This window comes from Zalophus californianus, chromosome 15 (genome assembly GCF_009762305.2).
Source record: "Zalophus californianus isolate mZalCal1 chromosome 15, mZalCal1.pri.v2, whole genome shotgun sequence".
In the NCBI taxonomy this organism is placed as follows: domain Eukaryota; kingdom Metazoa; phylum Chordata; class Mammalia; order Carnivora; family Otariidae; genus Zalophus; species Zalophus californianus.
Genome location: NC_045609.1, coordinates 39,876,922 through 39,903,589, shown reverse-complemented (window position 1 = coordinate 39,903,589; position 26,668 = coordinate 39,876,922). Strand labels below are relative to the sequence as shown.

Here is a 26,668-nt window from a genome sequence, read left to right as displayed (position 1 = left end):
TTTATCCTATCAGTAGTTCAAATGCTTACATGATTAAGGGGTTTTCATAGCTACCAGAACAGAACCTCGGCTGGAGAGTCTGTCCCCTGCAAGATACCTCCTTCCACAGCCCCTCCAATCTTGGTTTAATTCACATAGTTACCATCTTGAGGTCAGAGCCCTAGCTGGCCATTTTCTCAGTTTGTAGCTTTGAGAGAAGAGTCATGAGAATCATCCACCTTTTGATAAGAAGGAGATTTGGAGCCAGGATGCATTTGAGGAGCAATTTCATGCTGAAAAGCCTAGGAATTTACTTCTTGGGGAGTTTCGACACAGCAGTCAGTCTAGCCAGAAGACTCTCGAGAAGGAATCTACTGAGGCATTCCTGGAATCATGTTGGAAGTACCTGGCAGAGATTCCTGCTTCAAGCCATCGTTCTCAAGGGGTTTTGTGTTCTCTTGTATGAATGCGGTCTTCTTTGTGGAACTAGCTACAGATACCAGCGGCTAAACAAAACAAAAAAGCAAAAGAGTCATTGGCAGAGACTGAAACACACTCAGTATGCCAAGAACACAACACTGCCATTTTTGTGCCCAAGACTAATAACAAAATTGTAACAGATCTGCTCTAGCAAAAGTATAAAACAAATCAAGGATTAAGGATCAAGATGATTCACCAATAATTCTACTGCCTGCCAGAAGAGAACTCAACATCGTCTAAAGGAAAGCTACATAATCTAGACTCCCTACAAAGTATCATCTACAATGTTTGGCACACAAGTAATAATTATTAGACATGCAAAACATATCCTAGAAAAAAAGTATTTAATAGAGACCCCAAAATGACAATGATCATGGAATTGGCAGACAAGGACTTAAAACAGCTATGACAAATATTTTCAAACATTTAAAGGAGAAAAAATGGGCATAAAGAGTGAAAAGTTAGGGTAGATAAGCAGAGAAAATGGAAATTATAGTAAGGAACCAGATAGAAATTATAGAATTGAAAAGTACAATATCTAAAATGAAAAAATTCACTGACTCCCTAAATAGCATGCTGGGCATTATAGGAGACAAGGTCAGTAAACTTGAAGGCAGATCAATAGAAATGACCCTAACTAAAACAGAGAAAAAAGATTGAAAAAACAAATTTGGTCTCAGTGAGGTATAAGAGGATATCCCATAGTCTACATCTATGTGATTGCAGTCCCTGGTTAGGGAGGAATCTTTGGAGCTTATGCTCTCCCAGCCACTTCTACTTCCATTTTCGTGCACTGTCCAGTGGATACTATGTACAATGGATCCTGTGGGGCACTGCAGAGAGGTCTGTGAAATATTTGTCCATGTGATCTGTAAGACCCTTCTAACTATATGCAGCAAATCTATGAATTGACCCCGTAAAAATGTATTTATAAAACATTTGTATGGCTACATCTTTATAAACAAAGGGGCTGTTTTCAAACTTAGAATCATGGCTTACTTACTCAAAACTGCCTCAGCTTAATAAGGAGAAACCAATACAAAGGCAACTTTTGCTAGCATCTTCTAGGTCTGACTCAAACGTTATCTCCTCTGAACATCTCTTCTTGAGTGCTATAATTGGATGTGATTTCTACCACACATAGTGCAGTTTCTACTCCTCTTTTTGACACATCCACTGGGGTACTGAAAGGCTTTCTAAGGTATATGCAAGCAATGATGGTTTTAAGATATGAAGGGAAATTTTGCAAAGCTTTGAGTATGTGCATAAAAACCCATCAGTAGCCTGGCTGAAATCTTATGCAACCCATCTTAGACCTATTTGAGACCAGGTTTTATAGCACTAGTGACTCAAAATCTGAAAATGACCAGAAGCAAGGAATAGTTTGCAATTTGCCTTGAGCCAAGGAGAAATGAAAACTTAGAATCTCATCCTATTTGAGGTATCTTCACCTCTTTGCCCTCTACCCAGTTCTTTCAATTTTTACTATGAGAGTAGCTCTCCCTGGCAAGTTTGTTTTAACATCCCTGTTGGGCCTCTCTGTTTCCTTCTAAAAAAGGGCATCAAGTTCCATAATCACAATCTGTGGATGAGTTCTTTCTTAAAAGTGAGAACTTGTTCTTAGTCCAGGCATCCTGCTGGCTCTCATTCCCAACTTCCCTGACAATGGCCTTTGTCTCACACTTGGCAAAAGAACAGCATACCTTTTACTCATCTAAATCTTGCAAAGGAATATCACAACAGGGTGTAAAACCTCCAGGGTGCAACTCAGTGGGACAATTCCAAACGTTAATGTGAGCGAAGGTTTCTTTAATAAAGGCATCGTGAAACCAGGGTGGAGTTTCGGAAGTCTTTCCCAACCTTATATATATTGATATTTCTGTTAACAGGGAAGCATGGTGTTAGCAAGGGGCAACAAGGGGATGACAGCTTCTGCGTCATGACCTTCCCTTTATCGTCTCCTGGCACCTGTTCAAAGAATGAACTGTTCCTGAGTGAGAATTCCTTTAGACTAGTGACAAGCAGTAGTATGAAACTACTTTCTTTTGACTTAATTTACCCATAAAACACCCAACCTTGGAAAATAAATCTATGAATTATTGAGGAGAGTCGAGCATATTAGTGCGGTTAGACATGGTTTCATGTCTCTTCATCAGAGGCGGCTTTGGAAACTAGCAAAAGCTCGTGAATTGTACGAGACTGCACTGAAGATTTTAGTGCACCGGATATAGTGATAGTTGGAAAAATGTCAGATATCAAGCCCCGTGAGTCGATTCCCTGTCCAGTATCATGCACTTTATAGAAAGCACAACATCTGCACGAAGTACTTTTCAGAAGGTGGTGGCAAAAGTCATGGGAAATAAAAGATAAGCTTGTCAGGCTAATGAACACACAGCTGTTTCCAACTACAAGAAGGTAATAATTTACAACCAGTATTACAGCATCACAGAGAAGACACAATCTGTGGCTTGATACATAAATAAATAGCACACAGTAACTAAAACACTGAGGTATATAGTAGATAATAAATAAAACAATATACCTGAATTATACACTGATAACCATATTTGGTTTCTGAAATACTGAATAAGTTTTGAAAAGGGTTCAAAGGATCTTGTAAGGAAATATATATGAGTTCCAAGTGACTTATGAGTTTTTAAAAATCTGATTTTTTAAAATGAGTAACATCTAAGGTATTTCCTGCAATCTAAAATGGAATTGCCTCTTGACATTTCCTTTTTTCATTGACCAGGATTGTCAATAAGATTGGTGGACATATAACCATAAGAAGACGGAGAGAAGCAAGCTCTGGGAGCCTCAGTCCGCTGGGTGCTGGCCTTGCTGACCTGTGGATTTCCCGGTATCCAGCTCTGGGCTGTGCACCTGCCCGCTGCTGGGTTCCTCCCTCCCTACCTTGTGGCACTTTGCATGCTGCTGTTGAATCTGACACTCTTCTTGCTTCAGCATTTCTGTCATTTTGGTTTCTTTGAGGCTATTATCATGTTCTTCCTTCAGCTGGATCATCTCTTGGCTCTCCTGAGGTGAGAGGGGAGCTGCGTCAGATCAGCCCCTGGGAAGCCTGTACAAATGGGCTTGCTCTCACTGGGACAGACCACAGGCTGGGGGCCCTGTTTGCTCCTGTGATCAGCTTTTGCCTGCCAGTAGCTCCAAACCCACCAATCCCTCAACTCCTCTGAGTTGGAGTCCTTCTTCAGCCCCCAGACTCCCCACTCTTCAGGAATATCTGGGCCTAACGGATCTCACAAGTCGAAAAAACCAAGAAACTTTCTGGGCTAGCTCTGGAATCTTGCTTTGGATTTCAAATTACCGTGAGAAAGCTGGAAAGCCCTCCCCAAGACAACTCTGAGCACATACACACCTCTTCTTTTGCTTTAGTGGTTTTCCTGTAATGATAAAGCCAGTGAGCCAGGTACTCGACGGGATCACTGGGCCGAACCTTTGCCACCTCTGCCAGTGCCCGGCTCAGGCAATTGCCAAAGCACCTCTTCAGATAGTCAGTTTCCATCCTTGTGGGCCCGGGGTCACACTACCTTATAAATGGAATCTGATTTTTAAAATAGACACATTCTAGTCAATTCGGATTTATTTCAGGATACATATGAGATACTTCTGGATGCCACCCTTCCCAAAAGAAACAGTAAATACATACTTGCCAATTGCTCTTATATTTAAATGGACTTTTTTTTAAAAGCTCTCCGACCATCTTAGGTCAGATAATAAATAGGTCGTGGGGGTCATGAGGCCGGAGGGGAGCTTGATATAGTTGTGGTTAAGGGTGGCTAAGGTCTCCACTTACCCCTTACCCACACATCTCTAGGGAGGAAATAATTTCACAGGCAGGAGGTCCCAGGAGGGGTTCTAAGGACCCGGCAAGCTGTGTGAGGTTGGAAGGTACAGTCATCTGTGACATAGATAAGAAAGGCTTATTTATTTCAGAAGGGGCCACGGAGAAGCCCTGGGGAGCAGAGGGAGGGAGAATGGCAGGCACCGTAGCTACCCATGCTCATGAGCTCTGCCAGTGCATAACACACTATTCTACTCTAGTGCTCAAGCAAGAAACTACTTGAGGTTGAACTGATGCCCCGGCATTTACTATTAATCAGATTTCCAGAGCTAGAGGCAATGTAGCCTGAGTCAGACCATAAGTTAGGGGTGGCCACGTAGAACCGCAGTCTGAACATACACTCCGGGAACAGACAGACCAAGTTCTGGTCCTGGTGCTGCCGTTTATTAGCTGTGTGATCTTCAACAAGTCATCCGGTCTCTCTGAGACTTGTTTTTCTCATCTGTAGAACAAAATAATAAAGATATGGGCCTCATAATTGTGGGGGTTAGAAGAGATAACAAATACATGTAAAGCACTTAGCCTGGCACATGGTGTTTAATAAATATATACATATATATTTTAGATTTTCTACTTATTTGACAGAGAGAGAGAGAGAGAGCATGAGCAGAGGGGAGGGGCAGAGGGAGAGGGAGAAGGCTCTCCACTGAGCAGAGAGCCCGATGCGGGGCTTGATGTGGGGCTCCATCCCAGGACCCTGGGATCATGACCTGAGCCGAAGGCAGACTCTTAACCGATTGAGCCACCCAGGTGCCCTAGTACGTGTTTAACAAATATTAGCTATTATAGTGGAAGACTGTGACATACAATGGACTAACACCTATTTCTGATCACCTCCATATTGCTGAAATTTACACATTTTAAGTCCAAAAGAGTTAATAATAAAATGAATAATAAAGGCTCGGTTCCAGTCTTAACATTTTCTGGAGGCGTTTTTCAGTTTAAGGAAGGAAAGATACATAGATAAGTATATAGAAAAAAGTTATATATTTCCTAGCTCTTTTCATTGCAAAAGGCTAGAGGCAAAAACACTTAAGTAGCAATGAGCACACTGAGTGTAGGGAACTTGCTTTGAAATAGCCTTCACCACTTAAGAACAATCAGGGTTCCTTGGAGAAATGCTGAATTCTAAGGTTGGGGCAGGAAAGGTCCAAGAAGCCTGGAGCATTTTCTTGTCCCACAAAGTAGAAAAATGCTAGAAAATAAGTGGTTAAGGACACAAGAGCCAGCAGATTGGGCAGCTACTCACCCAATCTAGCGCAATTAGACCATTGAAATAAATACTGGCTATAATGGATTATAACTAATTGGGTAAAATAAAAAATCTGTGAATCGATATAAGAAAAAATTGGTAAGTGAGTGAATGGGAGAGAAGGCAAGTTCTTAAGGTAGAATGTCAACTAATAAACATAGGAAGAATAATGGAGTTTAAAAAAAATCAACATTTTGTAACCATCACAGTATAACTGCATCAAGCCAGAATCATCAGTGAGTTCTAAAACTCAATGAATATTTGATAGAGAATAGGATATTCATATAGCCTCAAAGTTTCTCCCCACAAAGTATGTATTAATTCTGAAAGGAAATACAGGAACTTTACAGTGGTGAGACCCGCCCGATACAACCTTAATCAAGCCATGTAAGGAAACATCATTAAGAAAGCGACAAAGTGACATCATGTGTCTCCTGATGGGATGCACTTCTTAGGGGGATGAAATATATTTCTGTGGATTCTTGCCCAAATGCAAAATTGGAATCTAACTGAGGAAATACGAACAAAGCCAAATTGAGAGACAGTCTGGAACTGGCCCCTACTCTTAGAAATGTCAAGATCGTGAAAGACAAAAAAAGAGGAGGAACCATTCCAGATCAAAGGAGCCTAAACAGGCCTAACAAATTCATGGAACACATGATTCTGGATTGAGTCTGAACCAGAAAAAAGAATTTTATGAAGTGTTGTTGGGGAAACTGAATGTGAATTGTACATGACATAATAGAAGTGTATCAAGGTTGGGGTGCCTGGTGGCTCAGTCGGTTAAATGTCTGACTCTTGATTTTGGCTCAGGTCATAATCTCAGGGTCGTGAGATTGAGCCCCACGTCAGGCTCTGTGCTAAGTGTGAATGAAGTCCTCTGTGCTGAGTGTGAAGTCTGCTTAAGATTCTCTCTCTCTTCCTCTGCCCCTCTCCCTGCTTGCCCTCATGTCCTTGCCCTCATGTCCACCCTCCCCGCCCCCCCAAAAAGTGTATCACGGTTAAATATCCTGGTTTGGGTCAATGAAATATGAGTAAGAAAATGTAATTTTTCTTTGGAAATACACAGTGTGGTAGGACTGAGTAATGGCTTCCCAAAGTGTCCGAATACCTGGAACCTATGAAATCTGTTAGCTTGTCTGGCAAAAGGGATTTGCAGATGTGATGACAGATTTTTATATTGGAAGATAATACTGGATTATCCTTGGAGGCACACTGTAATCCCAAGGGTCTTTATAATCGGGACACAGTAAGGTCAGACAGGGAACAAGGAGATGTGATGGTGGAAGTTGAGAGAGAAAAGATGATGTGATTCAGGGCCTTGAGCCAAGGATTGTGGGTAGCCTGTGAAGCTGGAAAAAGCAAGGATGTGGATTCTCCCCTAGAGCCTGTGGAAGGAATCAGCCCTGCTGACACTTTGGTTTTAGCCCTGTAAGACTCATTTTTGATTCTGGCTTCAAAAACTACCAAGAGAATAAATGCGTGTTTAAAGCTACTAAATTTGGGGGGCACCTGGGTGGCTCAGTTGGTTAAGTGTCTGCCTTCGGCTCAGGTCATGATCTCAGGGTCCTGGGATCCAGTTCCCTTTCACTCCAAGTGTGGTCCATGATCTGCAGCATTGCATCACCCGGAGGATTGTCAAAACGCAGATTCTCAGGTCCCACCCCACACCTACATATTCAGATTCTGTATTCTAACAAAATCCCCGGATGATTCAGTTACAGATCTACAGATCACCAGCTCTGCATTCCGGAAAAGCTCTCCACTTCCCCACAACCCTCGAATGCCTGCTTCTCTGTGTAGGTATGGCTAAGGCTTTCTGGAGTAAGTCTCTGCTCTAAATTGCACGTTTTCAACAATGGTCTCAATGAAATAGGGGCCCTGACAGTTACTAAAACTTGATGCAAAGACAGCAGGGACAGAATAACAGAGCCACAGTGTGAGGCCAGGAGAGGGAGGGGGCCAAAGGGATGCCTTTTACAGCCCTCTCTCCACAAACACCAGGCACACTTACCAAGGCGGAGGGGCCTATTCTTCCCAGAGCTCCTCCGGGAGTCAGCTCACACTGCCCCTCCTTGTTCATGGCCTTGCAACTCAGTAGGCAGGGCAACAAGCATAGAGATGGTCTTTGTTCACACTGTATCACCAGTGCTAGGCACACAGTAGGTGCTCAGGACATACTTTTTGACTTAATCCAGTGAAGGCTCTTGCTAACCCAGGCAAGAGCCCAAGCTCCCGTCCATCTGTCAGTGCCCACTCTGGTACTTATTGTCTCAACCAACGTTTACGGAGGCTTCTCCTGCCCAGCACTGCCCAGCATAAATTAAAACAGAACGTGGGAAATGCTAGCAGAGTGCTGTACACAAAACACTAGGTCAGGGAAGACTGCAATGGCTCTGGCTTGGTGGAGGCTGCACGGCTTCCCGGAGGTGGGGGCGCCTGAGCTGGTTCTGAAAGGAACCAAGCGGAGGTCACCAGCAACCTCAAAGGTGCGAAGCCGTGAAAATCCCGGGCCATCGAACTCCGGGGATCGTCTCCTCCGGCCGGCGGCTGTGGGGGTTTCTCGCCCTGGGTGGGCAGGTGGCCCCCCTGCGGCTCCTCCCCTCGAGCCCGCCGCCCCTGTCTCTCCCAGTGTGCACCGGCCTAGCCGGCTCGACTCTTCTTCTCTGCCGCCCCCTCCTCCCAGCCCCAGGTGGCGAGTCTCTGCTCGCCCACCCCGGCGCTCCTTCCTCTGTGGGGCGCCCCCGCCACACCCCGCGCGCGCCGTCTGCCCGCGACTGTCGCGGCCCCTCCCCTCCGCCGCGCGTTCTCCACCCCTCACCCGCTCCCGGCGCCCCACCCCGCGCTCACCCCTCCGCGCGCCCCTGCCCTTGTGCAGTGCGCCGTTTCGGGTTCTGAGGCGCGCGTGCTCGTTGCCTAGCGACGGGACGCGACTCGCGGGGCGAGGGTAGGCGCACGCGTCGAGTGTGCGCGTCCAGAGCGCGGGCGCCCTTCGCCCAGGCAGGTTGTTGGTGCTTGGCGGGGCTCCCGCAGGGGCGGCTGTTTGGGCCGTTGGACCTTGTGAGCGGTGTGGGGCTTAGGCTTCTCCGGGCGGAGAGAAGTTTTAGTGCAGCGCCTGGGGAGCGCCTCCTCCTCCTCCTCCTCCCCCCCCCCCCACCCCTATCTCCTCCGCTGGCCTCGCGGCTCCGGATCGAGGGGACGGGGAAGGCGGGAGTCTCTTCGGTAGACCCAGGATAGGAAAATGAACCCAAGCGCCCCCAAACGAGGGTTGCCAGATAAAACACGGGACACCCAGTTCATTGTGAATTTCAGATAAACAACGAATGATTTTGTATTATACTACACTGTACTAACACGTCATTCCTTCTTTCTCTGAATTTTGTGTTGAACTGGGCATCCCGTATTTTTATGTGCTACGTCTGGCAATCCCGAATCCGGAATCCCCTCTTTTCCCACTAGGCTGGCGGGCTTTCTCCTAGGCATGGGTAAAGGACTTCTTTCTATTTCTTGTGACAACCTCTCCAGGCTTGAGGTGGCTGTTTCTCTGGGAAAGGGCTTTCTTATATTGAGCCGAGATGCCTGTTGGTGTATATGAAAATTAACATTCCTTACAACAACCTATGAGATGGCTATTACCTCCATTTCATGGACAGGAAACATGAGAAGCCAAGTAACGAGCTTACCTGGGTTCAGCTAATCTATGCTCATAGATATGAGACAGACCCTCGATCGGATGCTACTCTCAGGCCAGAGGTTTCTCCCTTGGGGACATGGTCCCTTTCCCATGTATTATCTTTCTGGAACAGCAGCAGGAAACCTGCTTTACGTTTCAGATGACATTGAGATGTCACTGCAGTTACTTTTGTCTTGAGAGTATATCCCATTGAAGAAGCACAGTGTAGATACTGTGTCTCAAACTCATTTGTAATACTATAATCCTTCTCTCTGTATGGTTAGACACCAATGCCAGCTTGAAAGGAAATTCAGTTCATTCGTGCCAGTTTGTAGAGTCTAAGTTTTTATGACTACATTTATGTACACACATACACATTCCTTTCCCCACTGCTGTTAATACAAAAGGTGGCATACTATCTACAATTTCTGCATCTTGCTTTTTTTTCACTTCACACTATGTCCTAGAGATCACTCCCTGTTTTAGAGATCTTCTTCACGTCTTTTATATAATATATATGCACAGTGATCCATTGTGCAGCTGTATCTCATCAGTCCCTTAAGGATGAACTTTTGGATGGGGTTGACTAGTTTAAGTAACGGGGCAAAATAACTATGTGCATATATCATCACTCTGTATTTTTTTTAAGATTTTATTTTTTATTTGAGAGAGAGAGAATGAGAGATAGAGAGCATGAGAGGGAAGAGGGTCAGAGGGAGAAGCAGACTCCCTGCTGAGCAGGGAGCCCGATGTGGGACTCGATCCCGGGACTCCAGGATCATGACCTGAGCCGAAGGCAGTCGCTTAACCAACTGAGCCACCCAGGTGCCCATCACTCTGTATTTTTGCAAGTTAACATGTGAGAAGTGAGATCGATGGCTCAAAGGGTAAATACCTGTGTAATTTTCTAGATATTTCCAAATTCCTCTCTGTGGGGGCTATACCAATTTATACACTCACCACCATCAAGTGAGAGAGAGCGCTACTGGGGTTTATGAACCTCAGGAGGTTGTTGTTTCTGAAATTTTATGCAGAATGTTCAGTGCATTTATTTGTACAGGGACAGGACTAGACATGCTGGCATTCTATTCCTTCATATTCAGCTCATGCGTGACCTATAGTAGATACTCAGTATATATTTGTTGAATAATGAATACATTTCATTAGATTCTTAGAAATGACTGGATTCCATAAGGATAACTTGAGGGTGATCAGTTTTTTCAAAGCACCCAAAGTACAGTGGTTGCTACATTTCCCCTTCCTTCCTTCCTTCTTTCCTTCCTTCAAATCTGGTCTAAGATTATTCCTGTCCATCATCATAACTGAATATACTGAAACATTACTGGGAAAGTGGAGAAACTCACTCACTTGCCTCCAAGGGAAGCCAGTGTGCTCACCCTGTGATTAAAACACACTCCTTGAGGAGCTGGAGGAACTTGTCTTGGGAGGACAGATGTGTGTGTACACAGATGAGTCTCAGGTTGGATGACAGGTGCTGTGCGAGTTGCTTGGAGAAGGAGGATTTCCTTTGCATTGCTTGGGAAGGCTCAGGGAATGAGAGATGACCTACATTTTGCAGATGAGGAGATAAATCTAAGCTGGGAGATAGTGAGGGATAATTATGTGCAAAAGTCTTGGAGATGGAAGTGTGCAAGGTATGCTGGCAGAATGTCAGAATGTTCACTGTAGTTAGAGCCCAGGATATGCTGGAGGCAGAAGAGATGTCTGGAGGTGAGCCTGAGAAGAAATTGGGGCCAAAGTGTGAGGATCTTCATATGCTATTCTTTGATGGTTGAATTTTTTTTTTTTATCCTTTGTCCTTGGAGATTCATGGACTTTTGTGTTTTTTTGAGGTGGAGTATTGTGATGTTTTCTAAAACTGACCCTCGTGGCCTGGTAGGAACATCTGAATCATTAAGATAATGACTCTGGAATCAAGATTTGGATATGCATCCCATGTTCACCATGTTGACTTATAAGCTCTTTGTGCCTGGGCTTCCTCATCTACACAGCGGGGGTAATGACACTGATTTATTACCCATGTTGTGAGGATCGAGTGAGACATGCACTTGGCATGTAGCCATTTCACAATAATGACAGTATCCCTTTTTCTGACTCTTTTCTTTTTCATTGTTTTTTGTTTGTTTAGCTCCTATATCATTTATTTCTGCTCTAATCTTTGTTATTTCCTTCCCTTTGCTGGTTCGGGGTTTTGTTTGTTGTTCTTTTCTGACTCTTGGCCTTGAGAGCCATCAGGATTTTGAAAGTACATCTTAGAGGTAGCTGTTGTGACATTTGTGGAGTCTTTTTGGAAACTGTTAGAAGCTTCATGGAGCCAGCTTGCTTGTGTCATCCCTGATGGGAGGTGCCCATGCCAGGGTGCAATGCTTTGTTGGCCTCATTGGACTGTACTTTTATTGTGCTTTATTGAACATTCCCTGCATTAATGCAAAAACATTTACCTTTTAGAAGTCAGAGGTGAGAAATGGAGTCGATATATCTTCAAAAGTGCCTTGGGACATGTTTAACTCAAGGTCTTGCCGAAGTGGCAAGAATTCGCCCAGTGGATCCAATAGAATATTTAGCATTGTGGATTTACAAATATAAGGAAAATGTGACCATGGAGCAACTGGTAAGTAGGGATCTTCTTTTAGAAAATTAGAAGCATAAAATAATTGTTCCCATTTGTCTGCTTTTTTAAAAAGTTCAATGTTATTTCTATTATAAAAGTAGTACGTTTATTATGAAAAAGTTGGACAATATGGAAAAAACAGAAAGAAGAAAAAATACTTCACAGAAGACCTCTTTTTAGATTTTTAGGTATTTTCTTCTAATCTTTTTTCTATAGATTTTCTATACATTTGTAGACTTTTTTTTTTTTACACAATTGTGATCATACCCGGGGTATAATTTTAATTTTATGCTCTTTGTTCAAATAAAACACACATTTCCCCAAATTATTACACATTTTCTAAATGGAGTGCAGTAAAATTTGCTTCCCCTTTCCCTCTTGTTGGTGATTAACATGTTTTCAAGATTGTTTTTATAAATTGTTCTATCAAATTATTCACGTGACATTGTTTTTAAACACTGCTAGAGACAGAAGGAAATGGTCGACTTGGAGCGTGAGAGAGAACTAGCTGTGATACAGCAGGAAATGATGGAGAGGCTCAAAGCAGAGGAGCTTCTGTTCCAGCAGGTGAGACAAGCATGGGAGTTCAGGGGTGACTGGAGTTAGTGGTGTCCGCCTCAGTGTGGTGCAACCCAAATGTTGAAAAATTCCCTATCTCTATTGAGTTAGGAATGGCTCTCTTATATCTTCATGTTTCTGTATTTCTGTATCTATGTCTTCTTTGCTGGAGAAACAGCAGCAGTGGGGTGGGAGGAAGACCCAGGGAGTGTGCTCTCATGGAGGCCATGGGGAGAGACCATGCCTACTGCTGGTTTAGTGAGAGCAAGACTGCAAAGTGCTCATTCAAGACCACTGGTGACCTTGGAGGGAGCAGTGTGCATGGGGTGGGGTGGAACAGGGGAGATGGTGAGTGCAGGTAATGCTTTCAAGGAGATTTTCAGGGAAGGAGGTTGGGTTTTTTTTTTTTTTTTGGAGGGGGGAGCAGAGGGCAGAAGATGATTGATGTTAAGAGATAGGGAGAGGATGGTCTAGGTACATGTGGTTGTATAGGTTTTGTGGCACAAGGTCTAAAACAGTTTCTGTATGACTCTTTCTTCTTTATGAAGTAGGGACCGTGATCGTCTTCCAAGAATGAGGTGATAAAGTGGCAGGAATGAGGAGAGTGGGGAGGGTTTGAAATGGTAACTGTGAAGAATGGTGGGGTTGACCGGGAAACTTAGCTTTCCTTGGTAGCACTGAGTACCCTGTCAGAGTTAGAGACCAGACATTTATAATGTTGCCATTTGGTTTGGTTTTACGATTCTGTGATTTTCTCCACTTAGGCCTAGAGATTTGAGTGACGATGTGGAAGGGGCAGAACTTTTGATTAAAGTACGTTTGGGGTAGCAGGATTGGGGAGCTGAAGATATTGGTAAGAGATGGTTTCAGGGATGAGTCACGGATTGTAAACTAGATAGGGAAAGTTCCAGAGTGGCTTTTGGACTAATGTATCTTATGGAGAGCTTCTGAAATTTAAGTTATCCCTTTTGTTCTACCACATAGTACTTAACCCTAGAGTCTCGACTCAAATCTATACACTTGTAAAAGGGAAAGAAGCCTGTTATCTGGGTGTGTGCATAAAAAGGAAAATATAGACATGGCGAATAGCTTCTCTGCCTAACCTCTCATCCCTGACACTGGGGTAGAACTTTCTAGGCACCCGAGATGGATATAGCTGTTGAAAACTTTACTGTTCCTGAATCTTCGTTTTTCAATCGTTTGGTTTATTCTTATGGGGAGGTTGCAGAGTATTGAGTTGGGTGTCAAACAATCATCCAAATGGGTGAGTGTCTGCTGCAGAATTGCCCCAACTTTGAGTGAGAATCTGCCCTTCCTCTTATAGGTTCTACAGCTAGTATCTGTCCCCTGTCTCTCAGAATGAGGAGAACTCAGCAGTTCTTCTTCCCTAAGACAATTCCATCACAAATGTGGGGGTACTTGACTTTCTTTGGCTCATCTACTTTATCTCACTTAGGTAAAATTTGGCAATGGTAGAAATCAAGCACTTCTCTAGCTGTATTGTGTTCATCAGTATGAAGGGATCCCCTGGGCACTGAACCCTGGGCACTGAACCCTGAACATTGGGTCCAGAGTGGAAGATGGCAATAACAGTCTGCACAAGATTTTATGACCCGTTAAAGAAACAGTGTAGTGGCCAGAAATAGATGAGAGAAGGAGAAAGGGACCTGTGGAGAGAAGGTCCACTGGAGAAGAGCTTAAGAGAGAGTGAGCTGGAGATGCAAAGAGACAGGTGTTCTGAGCCCACCATTGAGTCAAGTGAGCTGGGGCATCAGGACTCCGGTCCCCTCCCTGTTGTTCTCACAGTCAGTGCCATTGACTTGAAATTCCTTGAAAGTTTAGGCACTCTCCAGTAAGCCCAGGGCCCTGAGAACAGAGAAGTATTTTGACTGCCATTTTCTACCTAAGAGCTCACTGAGGAAGTAAAAGCTTTTTGGTTTGTTTGTTTGACTTGTTGGAGTATATTTCTAATGGTTTTACTCCTGTGTGAAGAAAGAAATTGAGCTTTGAAATTTTCCTGAAAATGTTAAGAAACTGGTTCTGTTGACCAATGTGGTTGGTATTTAACAACTGCATTTTGCAGTGTTGTTGAGAGATTAGTCATTTCACTTCCTCCACCAGTTTCTGAAAGTGGATCAAATGCTATGTTCTTGCACTTCAACCATCTACCCCATCACTTTTATCCCAGTGTGGATAATACAGAGTTACTAAGAAATTCCCTTTAACAACCTTCTGTAAATAAATAGTAGCCACTGTTTATTATCTCTTTATTTATAAGAATATATTATTTTTTAAAAATGCATTTGCAAGACATACTGGGACATGTATGTATTATGATATATTATGTAGATATAGCAAGAGAGAACAAATTTCCACAAAATTTACATCGATGAAATAAAAATTTTTTAAAAATAATAATTGAATACAATTTTCCTTTTGGAATATAGGCTTACTGCTGAGGAGAATTAAATTATTTTTTTAGAGATAACATTTCATTTAGTTGGAGTTCAAAACGTTCCCTGTCATCAAAATTGATTGAAAACATTTATCTGTTAATGCTGATCTGTAATGAGATTTTAGTATTTCCTCTTTGAAAATAGCTGAGAGATTAGTCCTGCCAAATGCTGATATCAGTCCATGTGCACATAATTTTGACCATGTTTATCTCTTGGAAGGCATATGTAGAATTCTATTAGATTTTTATCTTGTTTTGCTTTTTGGCATGTCATTACCTTGTAGATTAATCACTTCCAATTGAAGGTTGGTAAAAGCTTCTCAATTACCCAGTTAACTGGATTTGGGGATATGGAAATTTCATTTGCACTGAAATCAAGGCCACAAAATACTCTGGGCCTATAGTTTGAGCTTGGGAAATATACCTGCTGCAGATTTGTGTGGGAATTTGGGGGATCTAGTTTCTTGTTTTAGGTTTTGACTACATGGGAAGTGTATAAAGCAGCTTGACATTGTGATTCAAACATTAGTTGTTGAAATGGCTTTCCCCAAGTGTGAAGTTTTACATTTGAGTGCTATTTGCCTTGTAAGTTTAGTTTTAATTGACTTAAAAATATTATTAAGTTTGCAGCAAAGCTTATTTCCAAAGCCATTTAAGGTTTGATAATAGTGATTGAGAATGATTGAGAATGATTCTTCTCATTCCAAAAAATTTCAGTCTTGGTCCTGAGCCCCACAATGCACAGTAACACGTCAGCACCGTGGAGCCATATGCAACTGCTGTGTGCTGGGGCAAGCCAAGATTTATTCAGTTTCTGTTTCTGACAAAATCCACAGAACCGATGATGGTTGCATTCTTAAGAATGAATGAAGGACACTGTTGGCTCTGCTGGCTCAATAGCACATGACAGATTCAAGCATTTTCTGCAGAGCACCTGCTGTTGAATAACACGATGAATACTCTTAGGCTTTCAACACTGCATTTTCACAAGCTTTGTAAATTTGTCCAACTAAGCCTCTTTCTGTTCCACACACATTTTTTATCACCATTGGTTGTAACACATCTTAGCAGGTTTCACTGCTGGTTGTACTGAATTAATGTTTCTCAACTTCTTTGGAAATATTGCTTGGGGCACCTTGGTGGTTCAGTCCAACTTTTAATTTCATTCATCTTAGGTCATGATGTCAGGGTGGTGGGATCAAGCCTCGGGTTGGACTCCACGCTGAGCATGGAGCCAGCTTGAGATTCTTTTCCTCCTTCCCCTCCACAGTGTATATGCCTGCACTCCCTCTCCTAAAAAAAAAAAAAAAAGAAAGAAAGAAAAGAAAAAAGAAAGAAAGAAGATAAAGAAAATATATCTCGGGCGCCTGGGTGGCTCAGTTGGTTAAGCGACTGCCTTCGGCTCAGGTCATGATCCTGGAGTCCCGGGATCGAGTCCCACATCGGGCTCCCTGCTCAGCAGGGAGTCTGCTTCTCCCTCTGACCCTCCCCCCTCTCATGTACTCTCTCTCTCTCTCTCATCCTCACTCTCTCAAAATAAATAATAAATAAATCTTTAAAAAAAAAAGAAAATATATCTCTTGCTTGTAGTTGTCCCATGAAGACTATTCATAGAGGCTGATCTTTCAGTCACTTCAAACTCAGCATTAATACCAGTAAACAACAACAACTGAACAGTGTTGGGAACATTTGTCTACCCATCAAGAGCCAAGGAAAATTGCTCAAAATAATTTGCCTTGTTTTTAATTGACTGTTGATGTTGCTCCCAGTGTCATCAACTCTTTGAGCAACTGTTTTCAGCAAAAGGCTAATAATCTTAATTTAAGTTTATTTTTTTTGGAACACTGAAATCAAACATGTTTTAATTAAATCACCATTGGGAAATGAACTTCTTTGCTTGGCTGACAAATGAGCCACTTGGAAACTCGCTTTCGTTGCAGCCTCATTTTTATTTTTAATTGTTGTGAAGAAATTTTACTATGATGAAATAATTCTGTTTAAAATATTCTAATATGTCTGACCTTTGTTTTCATGTGAGTTGAGAATACTGTGATGGTAAGTGTTTAGTCTGGTAATATTGATGTTTATTGCATTCTTTTAGTAAAGTATTCTTGCTTAGTAAACACCATACTTTGCCGTTTAATTTGGTAATAAAATACTCTCCACTGTATCTTAAAGGGGCACCATTCAGAGTCCACTTCTTCTCTTGTTATGACATGATAGGTACACACCAATTTAAAAACTGTCATGGTGTAGGGATACCGTGGCACTCCAAGAACTCCTGAGATAAAATGATATCGCTGTGATTTGTAGCATGCTGAGCAACAAAGTGATGAGAGCACCATCTAGGGTCCCTGTTGCAACCACTCAACTGTGCTATTGTGCAAAAACAGTCACAGACAATAAGTAAGCAAATGAACATGATGGTGTTTCAATAAAACTTCATTTATAGGTACCAAAATTTGAATTTTTTATAGTGTCAGGAAATACTATTATTCTTTCAATATTTTTCAACCGTTTGAAAATGTAAAACCTGTCCTAGCTCATGGGCTATGCAAACACAGGATTGGGTCAGATTTGGCCCACAGAATTTAGTTTGCTGACCATTATTCTAGTGTGTCATATATGTTGAGTTGGGACCAGTATATTTTTGATTATCTATAGTTTCGCATAATATACTTAAGATTTTCTCATGCACTCTTCTGCAACTAAGGTTTGGCTCTTTGAACACCCATCTATGCTTGAAAGGATTTTATCTAAAAAAAAAAAAAGTACTGCAATCTCATTTGTTGCTTCAAGGAGAACAGAGAAAATAACTTGATTTTGTACAAATTGTGCTTTGCTACCAATTAGCGGTTAAAGAAGCTTCCTTTTTTATGTTAGACTTCAGGAAATATTTGTAAAAGCTAAAGTATTAGGTGGCTGTGATCATTTATTCTTGTAAGCTTCTGAAATTTAGGTAGGTATAAACTTGATTATCCGGGGACATTTCAGAGTGATTAGAGTTAATTCCTTGCAATTGATCTGACGCTAATATGACTTATTTATTTCTGAATATTCAGCAACAGCTGGAGTTCCAGCTGGAGTTGGAAATGCAAGAGAAAGAGAGACAAAGAATAGAAGAACTACAGAGAGCTCAAGAACAATTAGAGACGGTAATTTGAAGTTTTATAAAAAAAAAAAGAAAAAGTCTGTTTTATTTAAAACCTCATAGAACCCTCAAAGTGTTTCTTGCAGCTGTTATAACGTGGAATTCAGGGACGTGCCACCCACTAGCTGCGTGGCTGAGACAAGTCTTACAATTTTTTCAACCTCAGTTCGCCTTTTTGAAAAAGAGGGATAACAGTGCAATATATTACTAACAGTCTCTCACTGGTTTGTTGTAAGGATCAGCTATGGTCATATGTGTGAAACTGCTCTGCGAGCAGCAGAGTTCTCTCATGGTGGTAAAAGCAACCTTCCAGTCCAGGCACAGCTGTTCCTAACTGGGGTAGCGGATGCGCAAGGTTAAGTTCTTTGTAATAGTGAGGGTATTTGGCTTAACCGGCCGAGCCACCCAGACGCCCCCCAGCCGGTTGGTCTCTCTTGTTCATATGTGACTCCTCTATTTATTCCATAATTAAGATTAAAAACAGAAGTAGGTTTTATAAAATATGGGTATTCATGGCTTAAACGAGAACATCATTATGTAAAGCACTTTTTTAAAAGTTGGAAGGATGAATTGAATTAAAAAAATGAGATTCTTAAAAAGAGAAATTCAAAGCTGTATACATAGTTTAAAAAAACACGTAGTTAACAAAAACAGGGATGTTAAGCTTATCTTAGTCGGAGTGCGGTAGGGTGTGCAAAGATAAACACACATGTGCCCATGCCCATAAATCCATGGAGATATAGACCCCCTTTCTCTTCAGCGAAGATTCAGTGATGTAAAATGAGAGAAGAAAGGTTTCTGTTTTGTCACTTGTCACATTGGCTAATAATTTGGCTTCAGGTTTAAAGTTTCAGATCATTTCATTTTTTAAGGCATTGTGTTTAATTATAAATAAAACGTAGCTTTCTATTAGTAGCAAGTGTTAAATGAGACTGCGAGTTGCAGTTTTGTACTAAATGTATTCACATCACCCCTTTAAGAGTGATGACCTATTTGCTGTTAAATTGATCATAGCATTATATAAAAATAAAACTTCTTGAAAATAAAACATGGAATCAAAACGGAAAGTGTGTTCAAATATTTTTCTTCATTTTTATATATTATAGGAGATGAGAATGAATATAGAAAATATAGCTAAGAGTGAAGATAGTTCACATTCAGAGGTGAGAAGGAAAAGTTATTCTGTGTTAAGTGAAATGAATGAGTGTCCTAGAAGGCAAAGCTTAACATTGCATTACTAGCTAAACTTTTTATAAGGAAATTATCAAAATTGATAGTCCAAGTATGTGTTCTAGTAACAAAAATTCACAAGTACGATGTGATTTAAAGCAATATCTCAAAGTGGATAAAAATGGGACATTCGGTTTCTGTTTGTATTTTTAAAAACCAGAGTGTCACGAGATATTCATTGACCATATGTTTACTTACAATGATACATCTTAAGTTTCTTAATGTACTTTTTAATTAAGTTTTAGCATTTATTTCTAGAATTCTCTATTAACAGGTAGTGGTGCATTCCGTTAATGTTGAATTTTGATGTTATAATTCAGACATTTCTTAGCGAAATCAAAAGAAAATTAATGTCTTACTTTTGAACTCATTTAAAATTAAGAAATGAATTTTAACAATTGTAGGATGTAACATCAGACTCAGGCAAAACACTAGCTGAAATTAGTGATCGATATGGGGCACCTAACCTGAGCAGAGTGGAAGAACTTGATGAGCCGATGCTATCTGATGTAAGTATCTTCAAGAAAGTGGCTGGTGAAAAACAAATTTTCTTTTGGACTTTGGGAAAGCCTAGTGCATAGGAGACCAGGGTTGGTTGGCAAATGAGCCCTTAGTGTCAGAGAAAGAAAATCAGTTCCCTGGGTGCTGACCATCTATTCCTGATGGGCCGTCTGCCCTTTGGTGAACGTGTGCCGCCAGCCACAAGGGTCAGGGTGGGCACATGTCTGGTTCCTTGCAAATGTGTCAGCACTGATGGGAGAGGAGCTGGTCACAGTGTGCCCTTGTGCAGAAGGTGATTTATATATTTTGGATTTAGGCTTTGAAAATCTCAAAATTTCTTCCAAATATATATTTAAAATCCTTTGGTGAAATACACAATTTTTAAGTTAAATTTTGGAGGTGCGTGGGGGTGGGGCAGCTAATTGATTCTTGGTGGCAAACACTAGAACCCGATAAGTATCCTAATGAAAGTGCATGCTTTTACAGTATACAAGTACATTTGCTTGTTTAATAAACATAGTGTTTTCTTTTTTTTAAAGATTTATTTATATTTATTTTGAGAGAGTGAGAATGAGAGAGAGAGAGAGTACATGAGAAGGGGGAGGGTCAGAAGGAGAAGCAGACTCCCTGCTGAGCAGGGAGCCCGATGCGGGACTGGAGCCGATGCGGGACTCGATCCCGGGACCCCAGGATCATGACCTGAGCCGAAGGCAGTCGCCCAACCAACTGAGCCACCCAGGCGCCCCCAGACGTGTTTTCTATGTACCAGGCACTGTGCCTGTTGCTGTTGTGCATAAAACACATAGTTATTTACCTTGTCTGGGGGAGGGGGGGAGGGGGGCAGACAATCGGACAAGCAATTAATAGTCATTGCTAGAGTGATCAAGTGATTTATCAGCCAGAGCAGTAGGTTTTGAGAGTGAACAGGGGAGCTGTTAATAACTAAGCCAGATCTGCGGGTATAGACCAGGACTGTCTGGGCCGAGGGTCCATTTAGTGACCTAACCATGTGCACTGACAAAGTGGGGTAGCCAGCCCAGTGGAAGAGCCCTCCCTATCAGGGAAGGCTTCCCATAGGAAGCTGGTGACTGGTTGCTGGGGGTAGGAGAGGGAGGGTCTGAGAGCATAGCCAGTATGAGACCCACCCCAGGGGAGAGTGGGGGGTGTGAGGCAGGGAGGGAGGGGAGGCCAGGCAGGGGAGGGAGCAGGAACAGGCCATAAAAGGCTTGGTAATTTGTGCCCAGACAAGTATGTAGATTTTATCCTAAAGGCAGTGGAGGCTGATGCAATCAGCAATCAGCATTTTAGAAAGGCTGGCACAGAGGGGAGGATGCAGAGAGAGATATGAGGACACTGGTTAAGAGGCCAGTGCAGTAATCCAGACTGAGATGGCGTTGGCGGCCTGTTCAGAAGGGGGAGCTGAAAGGGCTTGGTGCTAATCAGTGAGTAGAGACGTTTTTATTAACAGTGGGTGTTTGGGTACCATGCAGGGAGCTAGCGAATAGCAGTGAACAGAACAGATGGGGTCCCTGCCCTCTGGGGGCTCGGGCCAGGGGACAGGTGCACTGAGAGGAGAGGCCTGGCCTGGATGAGTCTTCCTGAGGAAATGATGCTTGAGGAGTTAGCCTGAGCTAAGCACAGCAGATGGAAGAGAGTAAGACGCTGTCAAGGACCTGGCGTAGTTAAGCTCTATGGCTGGGTTGCACGGAGCTGGGAGGTTGTGTGACTCGAAGCTGGAGAGGTGGCTACAGGCCACATTACACTGTGCTCTGTATGTCAAGTGCAACAAGAGTCACTGAAAGAGTCTATGTAAGGACTGGAGAGGTCATTTTAGAGGAGGGAGAGAGGATTTGAGTGGGCAGGTGTGGAAAGGGGAGACCCCTTAGGAGGTTTTACAATGGTCCAGCTGCAGGATAACTGACCAGGGCTAGGACAGGGTGTAGACAGCAGAGATGGGGAGAACTGGGTGGATTCAATATTGGCTGGGAGGATGAGGGACAGAAAGAAGTCAAGGGGAATGCCCAGATTTCTGCCCTGGGCAACTGAACTAAGAGCTTAATCATTTGTTGAGTTGAGGAAAGTAAGAAGAGGAAGTAGGTTTTATGAAAATGATGGCTTCACTTGTGGACATGTTGAATTTCAGGTGACCCTGAGACAAGAAGATATAATTGGCTAAAGACCACTTGATGTGGGATACCGGTCCAGACTACAGGAGAGAGGTCCAGGCAGGAGATGGGAAGGCAGCAGTTATGGGCTATGTGCTCTGTGGAGCTAAGAGAGGCAGGGAGTAAGGTACCTCGGAGAGCGTGCAGCGTGTGCAGGACGAGGCTCCAGCGAATGCATTAGAAATTCCATCATTTAAGGGGCAGATCCAGGAAGAGGACCCCCCCCACCCGTGCCAGAAGGATAACAATAAGAAAGGGGAGCAAGAGAAGTAAAAGAAAGGATGGGTTAATAAATGCTTGAGAGGGGTGCCTGGGTGGCTCAGTCAGTTAAGCGGCTGCCTTTGGCCCAGGCCATTATTCCAGGGTCCTGGGATCGAGCCCCACATCGGGCTCCCTGCTGAACGGGGAGCCTGCTTCTCCCTCTCCCTCTACCTGCTGCTCCCCCTGCTTGTACTCTCTCTCTCTAATAAAAAATAAAAAATATTTTAAAAAAATAAATACTTGAGAACATTTGCTTGGATCTTACTTGAAATAATTTGAAACTATCAAAAAGCTTCATTTACATAGTCACAACTCTGTATTAAATCGTATTTACTTTTTATTTTGCTTTTAGGTTGCATTAAACATTGATCAAGATTTGTAGGATCAACTAACCTAAGAGCAATAAATCTTTCTGCTTGTTTCAAGTTTCAAAACATGAAGTTCCCAATTGTATTTTTTTCCCTCTAAAGTCAGCTTTATAAATGGGCTTCAAGGGTAGCCTTAAAAGGTTGTTTTGGATTCCCAATGCAACTGGTTATTCGTAGGATTCCTCTGAGGCAGGAGAGAGAGTTGGCCCAAACAACGGAAAGGGGCAAATGAGCTGAAAAAAACGTGTGTGTCAGCGTGAGAACAAAATTGTTGAGGTGAAAGTTCTGGTCTGGGAGGAGTGAAAGGGGCTGCCACTGTGCAGGGCTCAGGAGGGTTTAACTTGCTTTAAATCCCGCCTCCCCGCCTTTCCCCCCCCCCCACCCGGAAGTGGACGGCAAAGATTTCCCCAGGTTGCTAGGCAGCGATACTTTGTAGGACCATTAATCCACGCTTAGTAATGAGGCTGGATGGGGAAGGATGCAAAGTGCTGGGGTAGAGAGAAGCAGCCTCTCTTTTGGAGCAGCCAGTGGGCAAAAGTACTGGTCCTGCTATTGAGGGGAGTTCTCGCTGGACACAGGCCATGCAGGGGGCTTCCTTGAGTGGGCGCTGGGTCATCCACGGGCCCTGGCAGCTCTCCTGGCTCCTCGGAAGTTTCAGGCCCAGCCTTAAACGTTAGGGAGAATGTTACTTCCTTTATAAAATTATTCCAAATCTAAATCTCTATTAAGAATCCTTTCTGTTCTTTAAGGAACTGTATAGACATGGAGACATAAATGCCAGGAAAAGGCTTCTTAAAAAAATAATAATTTGCTCTGGTTATGACATACCTTTCCTGAGGCAATGAGAGTAGAGCAGACTGGTTGCTTAAACCAAAAGAGGAAAAGGGGGGGAAATATTGGTTTCATTAAAAAGAAATGTTATCTTGCCTATCAGTTCTGTATGCTTTTTAGAAAAAAGTCCCAGGTGCCCTGGAGGGATGGTTTCTGGGTCAGTCAAGCTATCAGGCACTGTGCCCCCCAGCATGGTTGACCTGTATCCGTCCACCCGGGCAGGTGTGTCTAAGGGAGCAAGAGAGCACAGTGTCCCTCAGGTCTTAGGCTATGAGGGCACCCTCATAGAGGGCTGGGGCTGGAAGGGCAGGCTCAGAGGGCCCTTGAGCTCAGCATAGCCCAGGCCAGTCCCGTGCTGGGGCTTGACAGCAAGAGTCTGTGTCAGCTAGTCACAGGGGGAAGTGCTGTGCTTCTGGGGTAGGGGGTAGTCTCGTTGGAAGTGCTTCCAGCCAGATCTGGGCACAAGAGAGAGGAGGTAGAATGGGGTGAAAAAGGAGATGAAACTTTTTTTCTCAACTTTTTTCTATGCCTGGTAATTTTTGATTAGATGTGAATTCTATCTTCTTGGGTGTTGGATATTTTTTTTTAAAGATTTTATTTATTTATTTGACAGAGAGAGACACAGTGAGAGAGGGAACACAAGCAGGGGGAGTGGGAGAGGGAGAAGCAGGCTTCCCGCCGAGGAGGGAGCCCGATGCGGGGCTCGATCCCAGGACCCTGGGATCATGACCTGAGCCGAAGGCAGTCGCTTAATGACTGAGCCACCCAGGCGCCCCAGATATTTTTATTCCTATGGATATTTTTGTGCTTTGTTTCTGGATGTCATTAAAGTACTCATAAATAGTTTGATCCTTTCCGGTCTTGCTTTTAAGAAGCTCTGTTGAGTGGGACCAGAAGAGAATGGAGTCTGGGGCTGGTTTTGCCCCACCATCAAGGCAACACTCTCTGGGTGTACTACCCAATGTTGAGTGAACTATGAGAATTTTCACTTCACTTGTGGAAAGATACACTTTTTTTTTTTTTAATTGTATTTTTGAACCAGTTTATTGAGGTAGGATTGACAGCAAGGGAAATTATTCCCAGCTCTCTTCAAGCCATGGGTACACCCTCTAATTGTTTCAGAGGTTCTTAGCTTATCCTTTCCTCCTACCCATGTGTTTGTTACTCAGCTGATGACTTGCAGGGGGAACCCTCCGGAGGTATCCCTGGACTCCCAGCTCTTTCTCCTTACTCAAGGAGACCACTGGTCTTCCTGTATGTTCTCCTCCCCTGAGATATAACTTGTCAACACTCGCAAGGCTGTGCACTGGCACAGCTGTAGTTCCGGAACACTCTGTTTCCCATTTCTCAGAGCTCACTGTCCTTTGCTGTCTTAGGTTTGCTGTCCTAAGAGCTGTTGTTTCGTGTGTTTGTGCTGATTTTTCATTGTTTCACATGTGAGGGTAAGTCCTGCCCATGTTAGTCCACCTTTGCCTGAAACCAAAGTTCAAATGCCACAGACTTTTTCTCATAAAAATAACTGTTCGTCTTTGCTTTCTCCACTTTCCTAATTTGGTGAAATGTAACATGATTACTTTCTGAGAAGAATTTGGGAGTATCTAATGACCTCTATCTCTTAACTTGTTTGGAACCAGGCAGAACGGGCCAAATGGGAATCAAAGAATCAACTTTACAAATGCTAAAACTACATCAGAGGATGTACTTTGGATACCAGGCTGAAGCTCAGTATCCTATTGCTTCTGGCTAGTTTGAAGAAAAGCAGCTGGAGAACTATCATTCTCTCTGGGTCAGCTGGAGAGCCTGCGTGATCTGCTTCTCACATGGGGGACAGGAGCATGGTGGGGCTGTGGCTAGTTCTGACCCCTGAGGCTTTCAGGAGCAAAAGTTCAGAGGCCAGGTTTACCCCTGACCCATTCATCCCTCTCTTGGGAGAAGGAAGAAAAGGTGCAGTGGGCGCCTGGCTTCCTCTTCGGCCACACACTTCTCTCCTGGGAAATGACACCATATCAGTATTATTTTGGCTGAACTAAGTGACGGAAAACCTGGCTGGAAAGAGGCTGATAACAATGATCCATTGTCTCCCATGAGAAGTCTAGAGAATGGGCAGGCCCGGCTCCCTCTCTCTTGGCTCTGTCTTTCTGCTCTCTATTGGTTTCATCCCTGGGTTCTTCCTAGTGTGGCTGCAGTAAATAATTCCAGGTGCCATATTCAGACAGGATGGCACCTTGTGGAAGAAGAGGGGAGAGTCTTCCTGGTGTTTTCATTTATATTCCTAGACACTCCCTGACAGCCTTGCCTTCCTGTCTCACTGATTATGATTGCATTCTATACTTATCCCCAATTTCATTGACATTGAAGATAAGGAATCACCTCCTGAAGTACTTACACTGTCATCATCTTACTGATTCATTGGTTTATGATTCATTTATTTTCAATCCATGTCAAAGAGTCACACGTAGTTACCAGCGTGGGGCTAGTGAGGCACCTAGGGTACCAAATGTAAGTGCTGGCACTGTGGTTAATCCGAACCTGAAGATGAGCGCCTCTTAATTTTTGCTGCCGAGGCACCCTTTTTGCCTTGCCCTAGTCTTGGCACTGCCATTTACTATGGGAAATAAGGATAGGGTGTGACCTTTGCCTTGCAGAGTTTTTGTGTACTAGGCAAGCACAGCTTGTGTGCACATCTAATAGGCACTAACTAGAAGTACAAATAGAAGCTAAGAATTTAGAGACAGTTATGATTTGAGCAAGCTTCATGAAAGGGAGAGCATTTCAAAAGGAACTTTGAAGGAGAGGTGAGTTTTGAATGTGTGAAACCCATGGAAATGTGAAGGAAACCAGGCCAAAGAGAGATGGCTAGGAACCAGACTGGGGAGGGCCTGGACACCAGCTTCCAAGATCTGGACTTGAGACCAGGGAGCGATGTGGGGGAAGAGACCCAGGATGGCTCTGAGAACTTTTCACAAGTTTCCATTAAGGATCTGGAGTTGAAATTCCAATCGTGTGGTTAAGGGCGTGGATTTTGGTAATGAAGGGAAGGAGACTGAGATTATCTTTTGGAGAAATTTGGTGATGAAGAGAGAGTGACCTGAGGATGTAGTAGGGTTGAGCAGGGATTCTCTTCATGGAAGAGGTGAGATTCTGCTTGTGCTCTGGCAATAGGAGTGTTGATGAACCAAGAAGTAGAGAATGAAGGTGTGGCTCAGGAGGGTTCAAGCAGGGGTCCAAGGAGTACTAGGTGTGAGACAAAACTCACATGGGGAGGAG

The 26,668-nt window shown here is 43.2% G+C and overlaps 2 protein-coding genes across 9 annotated transcripts; one reads left to right on the top strand and one right to left on the bottom strand.

Moving 5' to 3' along the window:
- Positions 1-8,556, bottom strand: DYDC2 (DPY30 domain containing 2). Its single transcript, XM_035724278.1, is given in 6 exon segments — positions 1-485; positions 3,373-3,495; positions 3,839-4,024; positions 4,277-4,381; positions 4,683-4,766; positions 8,427-8,556. Coding segments are annotated over 3 exon segments (579 nt in total). The 5' UTR covers positions 3,986-4,024; positions 4,277-4,381; positions 4,683-4,766; positions 8,427-8,556; the 3' UTR covers positions 1-176.
- DYDC1 (DPY30 domain containing 1) lies at positions 7,288-22,638 on the top strand. Of its 8 annotated transcripts, none has more exons than XM_027596437.1 (7): positions 7,288-7,379; positions 11,719-11,881; positions 12,347-12,448; positions 17,957-18,049; positions 19,152-19,208; positions 19,680-19,784; positions 22,555-22,638. In XM_027596437.1, exons 2-7 carry the CDS (start codon positions 11,735-11,737, stop codon positions 22,582-22,584), a joined length of 534 nt encoding a protein of 177 aa, XP_027452238.1. In that variant the 5' UTR covers positions 7,288-7,379; positions 11,719-11,734; the 3' UTR covers positions 22,585-22,638. The 8 variants fall into 8 exon arrangements, with proteins under 8 accessions (XP_027452238.1, XP_027452236.1, XP_027452233.1 ...); XM_027596435.1 differs by having other exon boundaries at positions 7,303-7,375; XM_027596432.1 differs by lacking the exon at positions 7,288-7,379 and adding an exon at positions 8,500-8,576.
- The last annotated feature ends 4,030 nt before the right edge of the window (positions 22,639-26,668 follow it).